The sequence below is a fragment of the Halichoeres trimaculatus genome, unplaced genomic scaffold, assembly GCF_033239565.1.
Source record: "Halichoeres trimaculatus isolate MK-OKI-2021-1 unplaced genomic scaffold, fHalTri1.1 fHalTri1_scaffold_18, whole genome shotgun sequence".
NCBI lineage: Eukaryota > Metazoa > Chordata > Actinopteri > Labriformes > Labridae > Halichoeres > Halichoeres trimaculatus.
In genome coordinates this window covers 5,758,361-5,781,603 of record NW_027437196.1, presented here as the reverse complement: position 1 = coordinate 5,781,603, position 23,243 = coordinate 5,758,361, and the positions used below count along the sequence as shown (strand labels likewise).

Below are 23,243 nucleotides of genomic sequence, written 5' to 3'. Positions count from 1 at the left end.
AGAACAGTAATCCGCTTCATGAGGGCCTTTGCTGCTTTAGCTTAAGCCCAAATAATTAATAGTAGCAGGATCAGAAACAGGTGATCTGACTATCACAGAGAGAAAACTACCAGAAACATGAACCAGGCTCATGTTGTCTCACCCTAAAAACACATGATATCATCTAAACTCTGCAGAGAAAGAGTTAATATTTATCCTGTTAACTCCACACAGATGAGCAGGTGTTGATGCCCACACACACGGTTACATAAGCTCTCATTGCTTTGTGATATCATTCAGAGCGCTGCAACACAAACATGTCTGAGTGTGTGTGTGTGTTTGTGTGTGTGTGTGTGTGTGTGTTTTTACATCGCTCTGGTTCCTGTTGACCTCCATGGCGTGCTCCACCTCCGGCAGTGATTTCATGTTGGTGTAGCTGGACTTCCCTTTCTCACGGTTGTACTTCTCTTTGTAGAATTTCTGCAGAGAGAGAAACATCTGGTGACTGATTCAGGGAGTGAAATATGTCCGTTTATATGGCTTCAAAAGAGAGGAGCAGCCTCCAACGGTGGAAAGGAGAAATTAACAGTTTGATGCAGAGATGAATATTAAAGTGAGTGAAGACAAAGCCGGCTGTCCTCTGTGTGAAACACTCGTGTTTCAAAGCCCACAGATTGGCGGTTCTGCCTCAAACGGATGGTTTGTGTGATCATGTGACTCCTGAGTCTCCATGAAGTTACAGTTACAGACAGATCATTCAAAAAGGAACAAAACCAAGGAGGCAGATTTTCTTTTTGCTTCTGCAGATCGGCTTTAAAAGCTGTGACACTATTCTGAATAAAACTAGATTCATATCAAAGCCACGCCCTCATCAAGAAGTTTAACACTTGTTTTTGTCTTTTAGTGACACGAAACTGAGAGAAAAACTCAGATTAAAGCAGCAGAGGACAAAAAAACTCATTTATCCTTCAAAGTCAAATTCCTATTTTTCCAGGTCACACTAGTAAAACTGAAATCTTATCAAGTGTTTTTGTCCTTTTTTCAAAAGAAAATGTCTTTTTTAGATTTAATATGAGCCACCTTCACCTGACCAGTTCAATTTTTTTTTTTTTTATAGTTAAATTAAAGTTATTAACAAAATCTGCCAGTGGAATAAGAAAAAAGTTACTTGTATTAAGACTAGTGCTGTCAGGCGATTAAAAAAAAAAATCTAATTAATTACAGGATTTGTAATTAATCAAATTAATCACATTTTAATCTCATACCTGCTTGAGGTCACCAAATAAAGAATTTGAGCTCTAGGACATTACAAAATTGTAGTGCATGAAGAATCAAATGAAAACACTAAGAAGAGAAGATTTGTAAATCCACATTTTTTCATCTGGCCGATATCAAAATGTCTGGCTGATGTCTATACACGTCAGTTTGATTGTAACTGTTTACTGCGTCTATAGAAGTAAATTGTGTTTTTTAATAGGGGGAAGCAGGGTCTGGCAGAGCTTGTCAATCAAAATCCTGCTCGTAAACTACTGTGGGTGAGAGCAGTGTGCTCTTTGGATGAGAGCTCAGCATGGATATGAGGAGAAGATGTGAGATGACAGAGACATAGTGAGACGCTGCAAGTCAGAAAAGTTCAGGCAGCTCACGCTCCAACTGAGGATGTGTCGCTGTAGCTCAGAGAGAAAGAGCGGCACCAAGAGAAAAGACGATGAAGATCATAGAGAGGATCAAAGGATGGAGCGCCCAAGATGAACACCAAAAAAAAAAAAAAAGGTTTCGTCTGTTTTTTGGATCAAAAACAGGAAGAGAGAAATAAAAAAGAAGATCCACTCTTCTTAGGTAGTTTTGGTGTTACCATGCTCAGAGAAAACAATATTATTTGGGTTTTGAAAGATCGTTTAAGATGCGCTAAAAATGGCTGGAAGCCAATGACTTAATTTTTATAACATGTTAATTTGTGGTGTAATTATTAATCTAATTAACATGTTAAAGTGACAACCCTGATTAAGACATTATTCTAGTTTCAAGCAAATTTTTCTGTCCCATTAGCAGATTTTCTTTTCTTGTTACAAGCAATTCAGACTTAATTTTTGTCTTTAAATAACTTGAAAAAGACATTTTTCTGGACTGATCAGGTAAATGTGGCTCATATTAAGTGTAATAAGACAATTTTTTCTTCAAATAAGACAAAAACACTTGATAAGTTTTCAGTTTTTGCAGGGTTCCTCTTCCTAAAGCTGTCACACTTTTAATTCCTCAATGTAAGCCTTCACGAGGTAAGAATTGACACTTTTATTTGAGGAACAAAATATTAGGATTATCACTGCAGCTGTCACACAAGGCATCCTGCAGGAAAATGCCCAAACTTTCTGCAACTTTAATCATTTTAGGCTCAATGTGATCAGAAATAAATACTTCTTCAGTGTCTAAAGTGAGTTTCAATGTGTTTGGTTGCTTTCCTTCCTTTGGAGATCAACAAGACGACATAAATTTCCTCTCCTGCTTTTCTCTCTTCAGCCTGCAGGCCTGAGATCAGTTTCTTTGTCGTGCTGGTTTGCAGACACTGGGACTGTCTGGGCTGCCTGTTTCTAGGTGGTCTACGTTACACGCCCCAGTTAGCGTTGCATTGCTCGGTCAACAGACGTGAAACCAGAAAGCGTCAGGCTCGTGCCCTAGTTTACCCCGGGCTTGGATTTCCTGCCTCCTGGGCTCACGAATGATGAAATAAAGACGGTTTATCTGTGAGGAGAAGAATCTGAGTCAGGATCAGGATCACGTTTCAGCCTTTACAGCCAGTTTCATGGCTGCTGAAGACATGAGGAGCTGCAGCAGGAGGAAATATTTTATCACTGTCTTTAGATGTGAGCTGTGTGTGTGTGTGTGTGTGTGTGTGTGTGTGTGTGTGTGTGTGTGTGTGTGTGTGTGTGTGTGTGTGTGTGTGTGTGTAGGCAGTAGGTCAGTGTTTCTGTCCTCAGGCAGTCGAGCATTACACAGCTGCTCTGTGTTCACGCCTTGGCAGATGCCTCGCAACATCTTCCTCACTCTGCATGTGTGTGTGTGTGTGTGTGTGTGTGTGTGTGTGTGTGTAGAGTCTAAGGTCAGTTCCTAGATTTCTGGATCCTGGTCCCATATGTTTCATATTTTGGGGTCAAAAGACAAACAGATGCATCAGTAGCTGTGAAACAGGCTGAGAGTTCTTGTTTTTATCGCAGCTTCAGATTTTTAGCTTTCTGACATCATGGCCTACGGTGGCCTACGGAGCAACCACTCCTTATTCACCTTCTTCTTTTTCCAAATTTGTTGTTGAATTTCAAACGTGTGAATCCAGAAACATGTGTTACTAGTTAGTCTGTTCTGTGCTGCCGTAAAAATATGGCATTGCAATACGATAGTAACCTGAGGAAACAGACTAACAGTTTTATATATCAGCCACGTAAATATTTCATTAGTTTATCTGGGTAGCAGCTCTTCGGATTTGTTTTCAGAGGCGGCAGCTGGTGATTGGACAATCGTTCTGATTGACACACTCACCACAGACCAATCCACATCAATATGTATGACGTAGCCGTTGTGCACTGAGAAACAATAGACGAACAACTACAGGAACACGAGAAACAGCTGTGATAACTGCGTTGGACGACTGCTGATGTTTTTGTAAAGTTTGATCAGGCGTCCTCTGAATGTTCTCTGCAGAGACTTTAACATCGGAGTGTATTAAAAACTGATAACAGCCTCTCTATTTTTAATTTTTTAAAGTACACCGATAAGGGAAACATGGGGAGAAATCACTGACAGCTCACGCTGCTCTTTTATTGCAAAGTATTTTATAGACTTGCTGAATAACAGTGAAATGTTAGAAACATTCTTGGGGTCATATATAATTCAAAGATCTAAATATTAATCTAGGAAAATCAGTTTTTATTTCTGAAAAAGTTTTGCCTTCATATGATCTAATAATTCTCCTCCACAGACAAATTTCCCTCGCTGCACCGCGCTCCTCACTGACATGAAACTTGCGTACACAAACTCAGACCTGGCGTGGGATTTGAGCGTACCTGACCCCCATGTTCAGATTGATAAATGCCGATCTGTGCATGGAAAGGAGCGTATGCCCATTTTTCAGGCATATGCACGTTTGATAAATGAGGGCCATTGAAGTTTTATTGTGCTACTTTGAAAAATACTTGTGCAGAAAGAAGCTGTAGACCCCTGTCTCTTGTGGTCTGAGAAGGGATGTTACTATCCCTGTCCTAAAGGTTGTGGTAGCTCTTAAAGATAGCATTAAAGAGACTGTTTCTGCTCCAAAAATCATCTTTTCTGTCCAACAGGTGAAGCAACAAAACGAGAAAGACCTGATTGACTTGCAATCGATCTGATTCTGGGTCAAGGTTTTGCAGGAAGCAGAGTAGATCTATTGAAAGTCAGTCCTTGAGTGGGGAAGTTTTTACGGCTCTGACAACTCACCTCCTCACATCCTCTAATGCAGCTACACCAGACACAAATTCGCTAATTCAAGCGCACGTCACGCCTGTAATGCGCCTTGTGAACGCCCGAGTCTGGACGCTGGACTATTTTGACAAGCTGAGGGGCTGACGGGCTTCACTGTGCATGCGGGGTAGAGAGCCCGCTCATTTAAAGACGGACAGCCCAAAAGAGCATCTGAAAAACAATGAGCTGTGGTTTCAAAAGCATGACAGGAGAGTGTGTGAAAGCTTTGGAGATCACAATCAAGGTCTGCTGCCTCTCCCTGGTAATCCACCTCCACTGGCCCTGCCTGGTTGTTCCCTGCGACCTCATCCTCAAGCCCCCGACCCATGTTCCTGTAGGTCTCCCTGGGGATAATGAAGGGGTCGAGGAAAGAGAGGACAACAGAGAACTTCCATCTTTTCCCTGGCTCTGCCCCTGCCCCGCTCTTTCCTCCTCTCTATCAGGCTCAAAACTCCACTGAGGAAAACACAGTCGGACTCAGTGATGATCCATGCAGGCAAATCCAGCTGGGAACGAATGTTTACAGAACTTACCTACAAAACCTGTCTCCTCAGAGACTTTCACCCAAGCCTGCTTCTTTTTTCTGGTCTCTGTAGAGTACACACGTCGTATCGTATAACTCTGGATGATGACACACCGCACAGATTATTTTCTCCTCCATCTTCCGGCAGAGTTGGAGCCAGAGCAGGTGGCGGGAGCGTCACATGTCATCAAATCAATGACGTCGTGGGGGAATGTCATCGCTGATTGGCTGCCGCGGCACAGCCTCACGCAAATTTGCGTCGAAAGTTCAATATTTTCAATTAGAGCGTAGAGGCGTCTGACGCCCCATACGTGCCGCACAAACGGGTCTAAGAGCCGTCCAGGCGAATCGGCGTCTAAACACGTCTTTGCATTGACTTTGTATGTAATCTCGACGCAAATTTGAGTCCGGTGTGGCCTTACCACAACAGTTGCTACCAAGTTTTGTTGAAATTTCTCAACAGCGATTTTTTATGTAGAGATAATCTCTAGAATTCTTGATATTTTCTGGACTGATGTTACGACTTACATCGCTTTGCGTCTTGGTCAGCTCTTTGGCGAACACGGTCTCGATGGTTTGGGGCATCTGAGCGTACAGGCTGCAGCCGGCCTCCTTCTTCCCCTCCTCCCTGTAGGCTTTCTGCAACACAAACACAAACTTAAAAACTAAAACAAAAGAGTTTAAAGTGAATTTCAAACAAATTCAGACTGATACTGATGTCTCTCTGTGAGCTACAGAAGCAAAAATGACGACCAGTATCAAAACGGATTTATTTAGCGACAGCAGAATGAGATTGTCAGAAAATTTCATCTTAGCGTGCACAAAACAAGATTAAGAAAGCCAGGAGGTGTTATCTTCGTCCTACAGGGGGCGCTAAAATCAACACAAACCAACAGTTTCTCTTGGCAGGCTGAAGGGAAGCAGCAGAAGTACACTTGTCAAACTTAAAAAGAAAAGAAATGTATCGATATGAAACAGAAAAGGAGGAGAAAACGACGTTTATAGTTTTTGTTTTAACTCCTGTGATAAAAAGAGAGTCAGAGGACGTTAAAGGATGTTTAAAAACAGTCCTCCGTTTCTCCAAACCCCCTCAGTTCCTCTCTAGTGGAGGCTGCTGGTGAATTATTTAAAGGACGCTAACCCTCCAGCCAAATATAGGGGCTTTTATAAAGACCAACAACAACACTGAGCTAACTGATTCAGCTCGGTATAATAACCAAACTGAGCATTAATACTCAGTCAAACACGTCGCTCAAAGTCGCTCCTGCTCGTGTTTTTACCTCGCTGTGCAGCTGAGTCTGCTCCTTGGCGTGCTGCGTGTCTTTGGTCTCAGGGAGCAGAGAGTACAGACTGTTCACCAGCTCCTTCTTACCGGCCTCTTTGTATTTACTCTGGAGACACAAAAACAAAGAGTTAAAAACAGTCAAGCTGATTTTCTCTTTAAACTCCCTCTACCGTTATAACGCTGCTGTGATCCTGGAAAATATTGTTATTTACGGACATTTGTGGATGTTTGTGGTCGCGATCTTTGTAATCAAAGCAGATAGCCTGGTGGTTTAGGTCGCGCTCTGTGAAGTTCGCCCTTGTGCACTATCCACTGTCCTGTCTACCATCCAAGTAAAGGCACAAAAGCCCAAAATAAAATAATAAAAAAAAAAATTAGAAAAACACTCAGAGAGCACAGACCTCCATCAAGCATATTGTGATTGTCACCAACAATTAAGTCCTACTTTAATGTTATACTCCCTCCACTGACTGCTACAATTTGGTGTTAGTTGCAGGTTTGTACGATAATTTGTTTCCTGACAGTGTTGAAAATTATGATGACCCAGTTCATATTTCATATTCCAGATCTTAGTATCCAGAATATTTCCAGGATCTGGATCGTACTTTTACATCTGTCAGAAATTATGGTGACCTTGTCTTGCATTGTTTTGCAAAGTAATCTGACCATTTATGGTGGAGTTATATACACATATGGTGAAAACAGCCCTATCTCACAATGATAAAGAATCATTTAAAAGAAACCTGGATCCAGACGGTGATCCACATCACCTCCATAATTTAATCACTTCTTCCTTATCCTATTTTGAACATTTCTTGAAAATTTCATCAAGATCCGTTTGTTACTTTCTGGGATATTGTTCACAGACAAACGAACTCTCCCAAACATAACCTCCTTGGTGGAGGCAAAAACTTTTTTTTTTTTGCTTTTATCTAAAGAGGAAAGGAAACTGGATTGAGAAGGAAACAGGGTAAGAATGGGCGGTGACCATAGACTGTATAAAACATGGACGAAGCATCCGTGACATCACCCGTCTGTTCCTAAGACCGTGGAATGAAGCCAATCTGCAGACAAGCTAAATTCGCTATGACATTGGCTGTGAGTTTTTTCTGCACAGCTAAAGGGCGCCCAGCAATCACATGACCTGAGCAGTGCCTCTGATTGGAAATCAAACCATCCTAATGACTTCTAAACCGCAGAGATAGAAAAAAATCCCTCACTGTACAGTGTGTGCGGATAGTGAAATCAGTGTTTTAGACCAAAGCTGGTTTTTGAACCAGACTGTAAATATGTTTTTAATGCCGTAAAAGTCTGTTTTTATGGCTGGGTGTGTACGTGACTTCCACTTTTTCTGCAGCCAGCCTCTAGTGGATTCTCAATGAACAGCGACTTTTAGCACTTCCACACAGGCTTCATTTTTACTGACTGGATGTTGCCCCTTGGTGGTGACTTAAAGGAACGAGCCAACCACTATCCAACCACTTGAAGGCTAACCTCATAGAGCGTGACTTCAACACTGCAAAAAACTGTTGTTTTATCAAGTGTTTTGTCTTATTTTTAGAAAAAAAATCTTTTAAGATTTAAAGATGCTATGAGGAGGATCTGTTTTGATTGCACTCCTTCGCCACCTTCTGGCCCGGAGTCCCCGCACACTGTTGTGAATCACTTTTAGCGAGAGTTTGTTTTGGAATCAAATGCAGATCGGATTGAAACAAATTTTCTTTGTTCAAGACAACTTTTTACTGGATACAGCGCGCAGAGGTAAGGTATTTATCAGTACAGTTACGTAGCGCTACGGTTTGGAACGTGACATCAAGCAAACGTAGCAGCCGGCGTAAGCCAGGTGCTCTGACGTATCTGTAGGATAACATGACAAGTAAACACTGTCAGTTTGTAAGTAGTTTAGTAGCCGTTTACATTTAGCGCAGCTGACAGCTCAGTGCTCTAAGACATGTCTGTAATGTGTAACACAAGTAAATCCTGGTTAGCTATGTCCTGCCAGTCATCTACCAATCAGAGCTAACGTAACCTCACTCTTCATTTTATTGATAGACTCTCAAGTTTGAAGGCTAAAGGCTAATTAGCCTTTAGCTTGGGCTGTATGACTCCCCCGTTTATCTTTCTTCTGCTATTCAGTCCTTTTCCTGTCTGACAGTTAGGCTCCTGTGTCCACCATCACTACAAAATTAATCACAGAAATTGTTTTCAGCAGAGAAAAACAGATCTCTGTGTTTTATCTCTTCTCAGTACTAAACTTCGTCAGCCGGCGTGGTGTTGTCATAGAGGCCAAGATCAATCTGGTCCTGGTCGACCCGAACTGGAAGCTAAGAAGTAGCAATCTAAGATAACCTGTAACCAGTATATTTGTGTTGTGACGTCCTCTCAGGTGTGTATAATGACCGCTCATTAACCTGCTCGCTGACGATGTGACGCTCTTTCTCCGAAATCCTGATTCTCTGTCTGGGTTGAAATGTAAATTTGAGGTTCATGTTTGTAAAAACACGAGGCCTCAGAGGACGAGTTTTATAAAGTCAACAAATCATTCATAAGTGCTTAATCTCTTCTTTAATAATTAATCTGTAATATTGGGAATAAAAAATGGGGCAAACCCCAAACACACCCAGGCTATTTCAGGCAAACACACACTCAGACATTCACAGAGACGGTTTCTCACCTCGCTGTGCGTCTCAGCCATCTCTTTGACAAACTGAGTCTCCAGAGTCTCAGGCAGCAGAGAGTACAGCGTGTTTGGCAGATCCTCTTTGTCCTTCTTGTACTTCGTCTGACAGAAAAAAGAAACAGATTTATTTCACTGTAAGAGAGAGAGTTTTAAAGTTTCCACTCATGAAGAAACTCCTCACCTCGCTCTGGAGCTCAGAGATCTGCTTCACGAACTCCATCTCTTTGGTCTCCGGCATTTGGTGGAAGACGCTGTTGGTGATTTCCTGTCTGCCTTTCTGCTTGTATTTATTCTGCATGGACAAACACACATGTGAGAATATTAACAGCTGATTATGTTTTTTTTAATGGCACTGACTCCTTGTTTAAGTCAAAATAAAACCTTCAATCTTCATTTTTTTACAAGAACATAAGTGTAAAAAAGCAGATATGGAGCCTCCAAAGATCAGATGTGGTTTTCCAGGTCATCCCACAGATGCTGCAAACAAGTCAACTGTAGCTGTGTTTCCAAAGTTTATGTAAAGTATAACTGCACTTTGCCAGTGTTTCCATTACGACGAGAATTGTGCACAACTTGAGTAAAATCTCATCAGTTACAGTTACAGAAAAATCATCCAAAAAGAAACAAAATTGAAAAGAGAGGGAAGATGGATCTGCTTTTCCTTTTGCTTCTGCAGATCAGCTTTAACGGCTGTGACATTATTCTAAAACTATATTCAGTTCAAAGCCATGCCTTCATAGAAAAGTTAAGCACACATTTTTATCTTCTAGTGACACAAAACTGACAATAAAACTCTGATTAAAGCAGAGAAGGACAAAAAAACGCCTTGCTTTTTATGCAAGAGCAAACTGCTATCCGATGGCTCAAGGGCTAACCTCATGGAGCGTGACTTCAACACTGGAGAAAACTAAAATCTTACCAAGTGTTTTTGTCTTATTTTCAGTAGAAAATGTCTTTTTAGACTTGATATGAGCCACATTCACCTGACCAGTCCAGAAAAATGTCTTGTTTCAAGTTATTCAAAAACAAAAATGAGATCTGAATTGCTTGTAACAAGTAAAAAAAAAACTGCCAATGGGACAAGAGAAAAGTTACTTGGATTAAGACATTATTTGAATTTTAAAGGTCCCATATTATGAAAAAATCACATTATTAAGTCTTTTAGTGAAATTTGTGGGTCTTTGTCTTTCCTCCCAGCCCACAAAATGTGATGTTTAATGACAAAACCTGTACTTAGTAGAGCTTGTGAATGTAAAATCCTGACCTAAAACGAGCTGTTTGGAATTAGCAGACATCAGCGATTCCCTTTTTTGACCAATCAGGAGCAAGTCTGACCTGATCGGTCCACCAGAGCAGATACCCCCCAACCCCCTCCCTGCCCACTCCCCTCCCCGGGAGGAGAATGCCAAAGTTGAAGAGCCATCACTGCTCTGTTTTTGGCTGTAAACAGCCACATAGTTCCATGCTCAAGCTTCCCATCTCAGAAGAAGACAGACTAAGTGGATAGAGTTCATTTATCAAGGAAATGTTCCAGCTACACTCAGTAAAACTGTGCATGTGTGTGCTAGTCACTTCACGGCCGACTGCTTTTCCAACTTTGGACAGTGCAACAGAGGGCTAGCCAATAGACTGGTCCTGAATCCAGGCGCATTACCAACCATCCACCAACAAACCTGGGACCCTGGAAATGTGAGTATTTTAGATGCTGTGTGCTGTGGAGCAGATGTAAGAGCTTTTCCTCAGTGTCCCCCCTGTCTCTGTGTTAGCTTCAGGATGCTAACTTTAGCTGCAGTTAGCCTGTTGTTTTAGCCTGTAATGTTACGATAAATGAGCTTCTCTGTTTTCTAAACATTGTGCACTCGGAGCTCGTGGCGCCGCTCTCAGTGACGTGGAAGAGCGGGGCGGTATCAGCGGTGGCTCATTTACATATGAAGGCCACGCCCACTAAATCAGAGCGTTCTGAACAGAGGGGCTATGAGAGCCTGGAAACAATGCTGCTGTGCTTGATTTATTGGCTTTTTGGACCAAAACATGTTACTACCATTTCATGAAGACATCAATGATCCAGATTAAACTGCAGGAAAGGAGCAGGATATGGGACCTTTAAAAAAAAAAATTCTACAACATTTTTCTTGCTCCATTGGCAGATTTTTTTACTTATTACAAGCAATTCAAACCTAATTTTTGTCTTAAATAACTTGAAACAAGACATTTTTCTGTACTGACAAGCTGAATGTGGCTCATTTCAAGTTTAAAAAGACAATTTTTACTTAAAATAAGACAAAAACGCTGAAGAGTTCAGTTTTTTGCAGTGTGTGTGCACAAAATAGAATGGAGTTTATCTTACTGAATAACCTTAGTGGTGCAAAACACATTTGCACTGCAAAAACTGAAATCTTATCAAGGGTTTTGTCTTATTTTCAGTAAAAATGTCTTATAAGACTTATTATGAGCCACATTCAACTGATCAGTTCAGAAAAATGTCTTTTTTCAAGTTATTTAAAGACAAAAATGAGGTCTGAATTGCTTGTAACAAGTAAAAATGTGGCTCATATTAAGTCTAAAAACACATTTTCTACTGATAATTAGACAAAATCACTAAATAAGATTTCTTTTTTTCAGTGCAGAGCTTGTTTCCTCAATCTTCAGACTCAACGTGAAGAACAGAATCCTCCCTGACTCATCCTCACTGACAGGTGCCATCACGCAGAGATGATCTATGTGATTTGTGTCTCCTGTCAGCAGCTGATCTGATTCTTTCTGACTCAAAACGTGCACCAACCTCACTCTGAAGCTCCATGGCAGCTTTAGCGATCTTCATCTCTTCGGTCTCGGGCAGCACGGAGTACAGGTTGGACCTCAGCTCCTTCTTTCCTTCTTCTTTGTATTTCACCTGGAGAGGACGGAGACAGGAGCCAGACTGATTACAGAGCTTCATCTGAGGTAATTCTGAGTGTGTTTGACTCAGGAAAAAACAAACTCTGTCTCTGTGGATGTGTGAGTTTCTGTTCCTGTACCTGGCTCTGCAGCTCTGTAGTTTCTTTAGCATGTAGCGTCTCCAGCGTTTCAGGTAGCTGGTGGTACAGACAGCTGGTCGCCTCCTTCTTACTCGCCTCTTTGTACTTAGCCTGAAGCATCAAAGGAATGATGTTTGAGCTCCAAAAATGACAATTTATGTCCAAAATTTCTTAATTGTTTACAAAAAGAGTGCTCTGAATATGTCTCATTTCTGTGTGGAAATGTTTTTAAAGCTCCTGTGTAGAATTTTGGCCGGTTTATTTGTGACACAAAAAAAAGACAAGAGCATCAATGAGAAGCAACTGTTTCTCTATGATAACGTCTAAAGCCTCTTTGTCATGCTTCATGCTTTTCTTTAAGTGTACCATACAAAATCAACAAAGACTATTGTGTCCACAGGAGGGCGCCAAAATCCTCACAGGAGCTTTAAGGTTTTATTAGCCCCAAAATTGAATCCTGGTGAAAAATGTATGATTCCACTGCTTGCCCAAAACTGAAAGCTCCATATCGCCCCCTAGAGGGTAAAAACTGCACCCCCTTGGGCTACTTTGAGCTACAGCCCTGAAATTTGGTGTACATAACAATCGTGCCCAGCCCTACAAAAAAGTGTCTTACGACTATCGTGATGTCCGAACACGAACTTCGCTGTTTGGACCTTAACATCATAATTTAGAGATTTATAGGCTATGTATTTGAACAAACTAGTCCTACATTAAAGATCAATAATCGTAATTACGTTTTTATAATTTTTTTCAGTGTGGCTACGACATAGGCTCAAATTTCGGCATTTTTAAACTTTGTCCGATCTGCACAAAAACAGACACACATGTTAAGTGTTGCGTCCCGGACGCAGCTATATCATTATTTTACCCTAAAAGTACAGCGCCCCCTAATGGCAATGGCCAGAATTTGGAAAAACGTGAGTTCATAGGGTAAGTATTTGAACGAACTAGTCCTAGGTTTTTTCTCAGATCAGCTCCAAACTAACCATGTGTATACTAGAGACACTGAAGATTAATAACCATTATAGGATTGTTTTAATTTTTGGGGGCGTGGCCACAAATGACCGCCAAAGTTGACCGTTTTGCCCCTTTAAGAAAATCTTAATAGCTATCTTGTGCAATGTTGGATCAGAACCAAAATTCACACAAATGTTCACTGTCACAGCCTGAGTGCATTTCTATCGCTGGTTGCGTTAATATTGATGCTCCATAGCGCCACCAAGAGGCTCAAAATTTCAGCACCCCCAGCTACTTTGAGCTACAAGCATGAAATTTTGTGGGCATTACAATCATGCCTAGACCTACAAAAAAGTCTATTATGACCATAGCGAATTCAGAACAAGAAGTTCGCTATTTGGATGTAAACATCGGATTTTGACGATTTCTAGCCTACGTTTTACATGGAACAATTCCTAGGTTTTTTATCTGATCAACTCCAGACTTGGCTTGTGTATACTACACGCATTGACAATGAAAAGTTACAAATGGATTTTTGCTACGTCAATGGGCGTGGCCACAAATGACCGTCAAAGTTGACCTTTTTGGCTGCTTCATAAAAACCTTTATAGCTGTCTTGTACATTGTTGGATCAGGACCAAAATGCACACAGAGGTTTAGTGTCAAAGCCTCAGTGCATTTCTATCACTGCTTGTGCTAACATTAATGCTGCACAGCGCCACCCAGGGGCACAAAACTGCAGCCCGTCCAGCTACTTTGAGCTACAGGCATGAAATGTTTTGCTGCACACTCGGCGGCCAGGACATTCTCCAATGGGTGCATGACGGGCAAGGACAGCTCATCGCTGCTTGCAGCTTTAATTTTTCGGTGTTTTTGTTTTGATTGATAGAGCAAATAGGCAAAGAATGAGGGATGGCATGCTTCATCGTCTCGTCCTTCTCACCTGACTCTGCAGCTCGGAGACGGTTTTTGCTAACTGAGTCTCTGCGGTTTCTGCGAGCTGAGAGTAGAAGCTCTGAGAGAGGCTCCGGATCCCGTCTTCTTTGTACTTAGTCTGAACAGAAACAGAGCGAAAAACCATCAGAAGACGACACACACACACATACACAGCCTGCATTTACCGTCCAACAAGTGTCTTCTTTACCTCGCTCTGCATGTCGGACATCTTGGCGGCGAGCTGCGTCTCTGCCGTCTGTGGCAGCTGAGCGTACAGACTGGACGACATCTGTTTCTTTCCGCTCTCCTTGTACTTGTTCTGGAGGAAACAGCAGCAGGTGGAGAAAACGCAGCAGGGTGTTGTTTAACAAGAAGAAAAGACTGGATGAATCTTTACAGGGGAAAGCATCAGATCTGAATTCATCGCTAACGGGCTCAGACCGTTACTCTGAGCGTCTGATAGCGCTACAGAAAGGATCCTGCAGAACAAGAGCTCTATGAGGAAAATGGCTCTTTTCTCTTTTTTTATGCAAAACATTGATGTCAGTTAACAGAAGTCAGTTTAGCCTCCTTTTAAATTGTCCACACCACGTTGTTGATACAGCTTTCTTTGCTGCCAGCTGTCGTATTCCAGCCAGGTATCTGTCTTTGCTTTGAATATTTTCTTGTTAAACTTCCCAGAAACACCAGACAAAACTTCACGGCTTTGAAAGTTCAGAACCTAAAGTTGCTTTCATTCCTTTCCAAACTCCATCCAAATACTCAAGTCATTTTCACACATTGCCAAAAAAACAAGAGTGTGATCGACGTCATGCTCTCCAGCCAGGCTGTGGGACGAGTTAAAGTTGTCTTTTGATATTTTGGGGGGATGAAAAATCTCAATGTATTCTCCCAGCCATATTCCCTCCACGTTCAGAGCTTGATGTTTTTACTCTGTTTCCTACGTATGCCAGTCTTCTTTGGTTGATTTTCTCTTTAGTTCCTTTTCCCATTTATCCCTAATGTACAATGTAGATGTTGATACAACACTAAAGTTATGCTCTTAACCACTGTATGTATGTACACAATGTTACAATCAACCCAATTTTATCCTTTTATTGAAGTAATCTCTGATCAGTAGGTACTACGGATACACCGAACCCAATCCTTGTATCGGGTATCGGTCCGATCCAGCCCCAAAGCTGGATCAGATATCGATGGGTGGCAACCAGCTCTATTCCTTTTAAGGCCAGAGCATCGGGGAGAAGGCCCTCTTGAAACCTTAAGGATTATTCTTACACCTTTTTAACCCCAAATTGTGCGCCTTTCACTAGAGATAAACGCGAACACATGTAGCCACAAAATTTAGTCAGCTGTGAACAGTGGGGATTGCTCTAAGACTGCAAGGGAAGCTCAGCTTCCCCTAAAATGTTCCCAAAAACAGTGGTGACACAGTCGGACGCTGAGTGTCTTCTGACTTCTGCATGATGATTGGATGATCTGTCTGAGGTCAAATCCCTTTTTGATTGACAGTGAATGAGCCAGTCAGCGATCTTGAGGTATATCCCTCCACCGGAGCATCTTCTGAGTTCTACATTCATTTGTTTTGGACTGATCTGGAGGTTTTATTGATCCCCAGTGAGTTTACCTTTCTTGAAAACGACGAGCGTTGTGTATAAAGAGTCTCTCTCTATTCACGAATAAGCAGCTACAGCTACAGCTGTGGAGCTCCTCCCCTTGTCACTCACACTTACAGCCTGCAGGTGTAGAGAGGAGCTTCTCCTGTTTAAAGCGGCTCAAGTCTTACACCCGCAACGCCGTTTAAGCAGTCTAGCTCTGCTGGCCATCGAGAGAACACTGGTAAAATCCCTGGAAAAAACACCTGGTTGGTACGACAGGGTCACAGATCATTTTCTTGAAAAGGAACAGAGGGTAGAATTTACGTTTAGATAAATAAACAAATTTATGATGTAGGCCGGAAAAAAATGAGCTTCCCCTCCTGACTGACCAGCTGCCACTGTCTGTGAAAATGTATGAATCCAGTATTAGCACAAAAAAAATAAGCTCCATAGCGCCCCCTGTGGCATAAAACTACCGCCCCTTGGGCTACTTTGAGCTAGAGCCCTGAAATTTTGCAGGCGTAACTATCATGCATAGATCTACAAAAAAAAATCTCTTACACCCATGGTGAATTCCAAATAGGAAGTGTGTGATTTGGATTTAAACAGATTTTGACAATTTATAGGGTATGTTAGAACGAACTAGTCCGGGGTTTTAGATCAGATCAACTTCCCTGTACATCATGTATCGTATAGTTTCTGTTTTTGTCAGTGAGCGCTCAGTTAAACAGTTTTAACTTAAGAAGAAAACATCCTCTGTCTCTGCAGGAATCCTTCCTTTAACTCTGTTTTAAAAAACTTTGTGTACAATCTTTGATTGAGAAAAGGGAGAACGCAGCATCTTAATTCTCCATCTTTTCCTCTTCTTGTTGAATATCTGATGAACATTACATAAACATGTCTCACTGTTGCTTTCCGGCTACAAACAGCATCCATAATATCCTCCGCGTTTAGCGAAGAGTCTTCAAAGTGCAGAAACATGATTCATTCATCGATTCCTCTGAAGACAAACGCAGAGCTCGCTTTGAGCCGTAAAGATGGAGGACAGTGAGTGTGCAGGGAGCTTCAGTCTGTTTCTGCAGGGAGTATCATACAGTTCACCCCCTGCAGGACAGAGTGTGTGTGTGACTGTGTGTGTGTGTGTGTGTGTACCTGGCTCTGCAGCTCTGTGACCTCTTTAACGTGCTGCGTCTCCAGAGTCTCAGGCAGGCGGTGGTACAGAGAGCTACTCGCCTCTTTCTTTCCCGCCTCTTTGTACTTCACCTGCAGGGAAACACAAGTCACACACCTGTCGGATTTAAAGAGACAGAAACAAACACAAACACTGTCGCTGCTTTGTCTGCAGATCCCTGATTTACAGGAAAGACAGAGACCGGAGAGGAAACCAGGCGAGGACAGATCAAGCAGAGAGGATGAGAGATGATGCATTTTTTATTTTGTTTGGAGAACTGCTGCTCCAGAGAGACAGAGTTTAATCAGCAGAAGAAGAGGAAGAGGAGGAGGAAGAGGAGGAATCCAGCAGCTGTGAATGTGTTTCTGATAAGACGACCAGAATAGACGTCAGTGGTCACTTTATCTGTGACATGTTCACACGTCTGAGTGACTGAGATGGAAAACATGCTCTCAAACTGTCTCAGAAGACACGAGGGACGCGTCTTTGAGACTGAGCTGTAAATGGTATATGTCTGTGTTTTGTATGTGTGAAAAAGAAATCCCCAGAGCTGCCTCTTGATACTTTCTCTGAGCCTTTTTTCACACGTGTTTCTGAAAACTGCTGAAATTTTTAATCCAGGTGTCAGGCAGAAATTTTATCTCAAGATTTTTCCAAGTCTAGAGAAAAAGAATAGAGCAGAGGACATTTATTTAACTGTAATTTATTTCATAATTTTTTTTTTTAATTTTTAAATATTCATTTTACTTAATAATTAGTAACTTAGTAATTTTTTTCTTTTTTTAATTAACTGGATTTTTACAGATTTTTACAGGTTTATAGCAAAAATCTAGGCAAAAGACATTTATCTAACTTTTATTTATTTTAATTATTTACCTTTTCAAAATTAAATTTTCATTTTACTTTTTTAATAATTTTTTTTCCTATTTAAAGTTACTGAATTTTACAGGTTTAGGGCAAAAATTTAGGCAAAAGAAATTTATTTAACTTTTATTTGTTTTAATAATTTACTTTTTTTAAATTTCTAAAATATTTTTTTAAATCATTTTTTAACTTTTTTTTTTTTAACAGATTTTTACAGGTTTGGAGCAAAAATGTAAGCTTAAGACATTTATTTAACTTTTAATTATTTTAATAATTCACCTTTTTACTTTTTGACATTTTTATCATGTTTCTTTAACTTTTTTCTTTTTTAATTTTTATGTTTTTTATACTCAATCACTTTTTTCCCCTCTTTAGATTTTTTTAATAACTTTTGTACCTTTTATAATTTTGTCTTTTTTTTAAATAGCTTTTTTCCTTTTTAAAATATTTTTTAAATGCTTTTTTTTTTACATTTTTAATGTTTCATTTTTCCTTTTTTTTTTCAATTACTTTTTTCTTATTTTTAGTTGCTATTTTTTTAACACTTTTTTGTAGGCTTATTACGAAACCAAAACAAAAACAGTGGTATTTATCTCAGAAGGAAGCCAGATTGCAAAAGAAAAAAACTGAAAACAAAAGAAGAAACAAAGTAATCAAGATGAGGCTATTAAATTACAACTACAAAGCTACTGAGCTGTTAAATCGTCCATATTTCAGCCTTGATTGTTTTGAAGTGTTACGATTTTGCTCAAGCAGAAGTGATCATACTTTTAAACAAAGTTGTCCTCTCTCATTGCACTGCAAAAACTAAAATCTTAGTTTTTAGTATTAAGACAGACAATATCTATTAAAAATTAGACTCAAATGCTGCCTGTTTGAGCTGTGACAAGAACAGTTTTTTTATTTTACACCATGTTCTGCATCCTAAAATCTTCCTGAACCTCCTCAGCAACAGAAAAATCTTCACACCATAAACAACGTATGCGATAGGAAAACAGGGAAATTTCAGGAGCAAACCGTCCTGAACTTTTCCACAAATTTTCAGGAGTGTACGTACAAAAAGAGGCTCACATCTCTGGCTAGAAAAATCCAACCAGAAACCTGAAGTTTCATGGCTCACATACAGTAGAAATAGAGTTTATGTCTCACCTCGCTGTGTGTCTCAGCCATCTCTTTCACAAACTGGGTCTCCAGAGTTTCAGGCAGCAGAGAGTACAGCGTGTTGGGCAGATCCTCTTTGTCTTTTTTGTACTTCACCTGAACAGGAAAATGAGGAAAAGGATGGAGGGATGGAGCTGACTTTTTTTTCTCTTTTCCTATTTCTGTTAAGACCTGAATGATGCGTTCAGGGTCCTCACCTCGCTCTGTATCTCTGACATCTGCTTGGCGAAAAACGTCTCTGCCGTCTCAGGGAGCAGCGAGTACAGATTCTTACTGATCTCCTTCTTCCCTTCTTCTTTATACTTCACCTGACAAAGCACACACACTCACTTCACGTTACCAAACACACCTGGCAGACACACACAGGTGATAGTTTAAACGTTTTCATGATATCAGACGTGTCTCACCTCGCTGTAAACGTCTCTGAGCTCTTTGGCCAGGTGTGACTCTGTGGTTTCAGGGAGCTGGTGATAGAGAGCGCCACTCGTCTCTTTGCTCATGTCCTGTTTGTATTTCACCTTCAGAGAGACGGAGAAGATTTAAAAACAGAAAATAGATAATCTAATCACTCAATTGACACTGTCATCTGTGAAATTTGAGAAATGTTTTTGTGATTTCTGGAAAGTGAGACAACAAATCAGAGGTTTAAAGTGTCAGGGAGGTAGTTTTTTGACTTTGAATCAGTGGCAAAGCCTGATTTTAACCTACAGCAGAAGCTGAATAAAAGTGGACAGGTTCCACAAACAGTAGGCTCTGCTAATGTAGCTTACAGCTGATTATCAAATACTGACAGATATAAAGGGATGAGGAACGCAAACAACATATTAAGTCAATTTAATCCTCAGGATCCCAAACAGTTTCTGTTTTTTGTTTGTTTTTTTTTTTTGCTTCTGTCACATTTTCATTTTTCTCTGCACAGTGAAGTCCTGCACCTCCGTAGATTCAGCACAGAACTTTGAGATTTCATTATTAAACAAATTGATATTTTTACCACATAAACACAAAAAAGTACGGAAAATTGTTTGGTTGTGTCCGAAATCATTCACTCACTCTCTACTCACTATATAGTGAATTAGATGTAGTGGATTTTATAGTCCACTGGATCAGCTAAATTAAAACATTTTGGACACTACTCACTCATTCGCCTGCCGCTGACAGTGACGTATTTACTCTTGCGTTGCTCACTGACGGCTGGGGATTTACAGTTAAAACTTTTCTCAAACACTGCAAAACAGTATTTATTTCAGTGATAACATTATACTTAGATTATTTTTTGCAACAGCCAAATAATAGAAACATTTATACCACACTATTTTTTAAATAAACAAACCATATATTTGCGCGGAACCTATGCTGTGTTTGAGAATTACAAGGTCCAGTGAATGCATCACCCGCTTGGAACGGTTTAACGGCTAACGTCCGTGTTGTTTGTTTCTCAGCTCAAAGTTGTGAGACGGGCTCGTCCGAAAGTTAAACAGGGAGCTAAGTTTTATTCCCTGAGAGTTTTTTAAGATGTTTCATGTTTTCAGTAATTACTAATCATGTAATCAGCCATTTCTTCTGTTTGAACTGCAATGCATGATGGTATATATTGCTCATATAGTGAGCATCGCTAATACACTACTTTTCAAAATGCATTGTGGGATACATTGAGTGGACAATATAGTGAATGACCATGCTCACTCAGATTTTGAACAGCAGTTCAAAATGGCATATTCACTATATAGTGAATTTTCACTATATAGTGAATATGGAGTGATTATTAAAAGAAAGCAGCTTGATTGGCTGGGCCTTGGCCACTGCTTTGATCCCTTTTCTACCCAGCCATCAAACAAAAGACATATTTTCCTCCTTGATCTGAACTTGTCACTGCCCGGCATGCTCACCTGACTCTGCAGTGTTGAAACCTCTTTAGCGTGCAGAGTCTCCAGAGTCTCCGGCAGCTTCGAGTACAAACAGCTGGACGCCTCCTTCTTCCCTGCTTCTTTATATTTAGTCTGGATTAAAAAGATAAAACAGTTTGTGAACAGGTCGTGATCCCTCAGTTTAACCCATTCCCTTAAGAAATTAACAAAATAACCTCCGTACCTCACTTTGTATCTCAGAAACAGCTTTGGCAAACTGGATGTCGTTGGTTTCTTGGAGCTGGGAGTAAACGCTGACAGTCTGGCTCTTCCTTCCGCTCTCCTTATACTTATTCTACAAACAAGAACATCAGAGTGACATCTCACCAGATCCACCAGGCTGTTATCCCCCCTCTTCTGTAATGAGTTGTTTTCAGCGGGTGCATGTCTTCTTTAAAATTCTGACACGCTGTGATTACAGGCTCAGGCTCCAGCTCAGTTTGTTTTTTTACAGACAATAAATCTACAAAACGAAGAGCCAAATGAAAGACGCCAGGATCGGTTTGAGCTTTATTTTGAAAGTCTTTCTCCTTTTCTTTGAGGAAGCTTGTGAACTGGAGACTGTTTCTGAGTTTGAATCAGATGCAGATGATGTAACAGAGTCAACCCTTTGAGCTGATTCTCTGTTCACAAACGGGCCCAGCTGGACTCCGGGTCAGAGCAGACGAGAGGGATCCTCTGAGAGACTGAAGTTTACTCTCAAAGTGCATCTAACCAGTGGAATAAAGGATTTACAGAGGGGAAAATAAGTATTAAACGCGTCAACTTTTTTCTCTTTACCAGACATTGGTATTAACTCAAATAATCCACACATGAAAAGAAACCACAGCATTCAGGTCCATAAATAATGATTATGTGGAATTAAGTACGATAACACAGGAAAAAGTATTGAACACACCATGGAAAGGTTGTATACTTTGGCAAGGAAATGCACCATACCACCTGAAATCTGTCAGTAATTATTACTTGAACTTCCAATTAGTACAAACCAACATCAGCTGGGCTAGAGCAAATTGATGGTCCTATAAAAAAGGTGTTTTTTCACCAAGCCGTTAAATACCACACACCTCATGATGGGTAAAGGCAAAGAACTCTCTGAAGACATTCACAACCTGATTGTTGCTCAGCATCAGAATGGAACTGGTTACAGACTTATATCAAAGCACCTGAATATTCCAGTCAGCACCGTTGGGGCCATTATTCACAAGTGGAAGAAGCACCACCTTACCATCAACAGGCCACGCACAGGAGCTCCTTGAAGATTTCTGACCAGGGAGTCAGAAAGATAGTCAGAAGAGTACTCAACGAGCAAAGGACCACCCTGAAAGTGCTCCAGAAAGACTTGGAGGCAGCAGGTACAATTGTTACAGAGAAAATAATAGGCAATGCACTCCACCGCCATGGCCTCTATGGAAGCTCAGCCCACAAGACTCCATTCCTCAAGAAAAGGCAAAAGCTGGTTTAAAGTTTGCTAAACAGCATCTTGACAAGCCTGTAGAATACTGGGAGAATGTTGTCTGGTCAGATGAGACCAAAATTGAACTTTTGGGCTGTCATACTACAGACCATGTTTGGAGGAGAAATGGCACTGCACATCACCCAAAAAACACTACACCAACAGTGAAGTTTGGAGGTGTAAGCATCATGGCATGGGGTTGTTTCTCATCTCATGGTGTTGGCAAACTTCATATAACTGACGGAGCAATGAATGGAGCCATGTATGGGGAAATTCTTGTTCTGAATCTGCTGCCATCCACCAGGATGATGGAGATGAGACGTGACTGGACCTTCCAGCAGGACAACGATCCAAAGCACATGGCAAAGTTGACTCTCAAATGGTTTCAGAAAAAGAAAATCAACCTGTTAGAACGGCCTAGTCAATCACCTGACTTAAATCCAACTGAACATTTGTGGAAAGAAGTAAAGAAAAGGGTTCACCAGAGGGCACCAAAGAATATTCCAGATTTAAAGACAATCTGTGCAGAGGAATGGGCCAAAATCACACCTGAGCAGTGTGGGCCATTAGTTCAAACATACAAGAAGCTTCTGGAAGCTGTCACTGCAAACAAAGGCTTCTCCACTAAGTATTAGATGAGTCTCAGTTTAATACTTTTTTCCTGTGTTATCGTACATTATTCCACATAATCATTATTTACGGACCTGAATGTCATATTTTTTTTATGTGTGGATTATTTGAGTTAATACCAATGTCTGGTAGAAATTTCGTTTGAATTACAGCTTTGGAAATAAATGTGACAAGAAATAAGTTGACTTGTTCAATACTTATTTTCCCCACAGTATGATTGTGTAAATGTGATCCCTCAAACACTCAGAAACAGACAGTTGTTTGTGTGTGTGTGAAACTGAGTGTGCGTACCATACCTCACTCAGTAGCTCTGTCATCTCTCGGGCAAACTGTGTCTCAGAGGTTTCAGGGAGCTGGGAGTAGAGCGGCGTCATCATCTCCTTCTTTCCTTCATCTTTGTACTTTTTCTGTCCAAGCACAAAGAATCAGAAACAAAAAAATATGATTTAAACTGAGAGGGAAGAGTTTTTAGTGTTTTAGATTTCAAAGGCCAGTTCACACAAAATTTAGAAAATCTTTTTTTTTTTGTCCCAAGAATGTGTCCAGAAATGACACAGATAAATTTAGTTTTTGCTAAGTTTTTTTTATCAT

At 40.6% G+C, this 23,243-nt stretch overlaps 1 protein-coding gene across 1 annotated transcript in view; it reads right to left on the bottom strand.

Annotated features, from left to right (window-relative positions):
• LOC141807827 (uncharacterized) overlaps positions 1–23,243 on the bottom strand; it is a 74,334-nt gene that overhangs the window by 19,155 nt on the left and 31,936 nt on the right. The window contains exons 34-49 of the mRNA XM_074694044.1: positions 22,949–23,059; positions 20,751–20,861; positions 20,549–20,659; positions 19,070–19,180; positions 18,860–18,970; positions 18,651–18,758; positions 16,619–16,729; positions 14,077–14,187; positions 13,876–13,986; positions 11,973–12,083; positions 11,738–11,848; positions 9,137–9,247; positions 8,950–9,057; positions 6,271–6,381; positions 5,519–5,629; positions 349–459 (exon numbers count right to left, since the gene is read on the bottom strand). Of these exons, the coding sequence (XP_074550145.1) occupies positions 349–459; positions 5,519–5,629; positions 6,271–6,381; positions 8,950–9,057; positions 9,137–9,247; positions 11,738–11,848; positions 11,973–12,083; positions 13,876–13,986; positions 14,077–14,187; positions 16,619–16,729; positions 18,651–18,758; positions 18,860–18,970; positions 19,070–19,180; positions 20,549–20,659; positions 20,751–20,861; positions 22,949–23,059 (1,770 nt within the window). The remainder of the gene's footprint in view (positions 1–348; positions 460–5,518; positions 5,630–6,270; positions 6,382–8,949; positions 9,058–9,136; positions 9,248–11,737; positions 11,849–11,972; positions 12,084–13,875; positions 13,987–14,076; positions 14,188–16,618; positions 16,730–18,650; positions 18,759–18,859; positions 18,971–19,069; positions 19,181–20,548; positions 20,660–20,750; positions 20,862–22,948; positions 23,060–23,243) is intronic.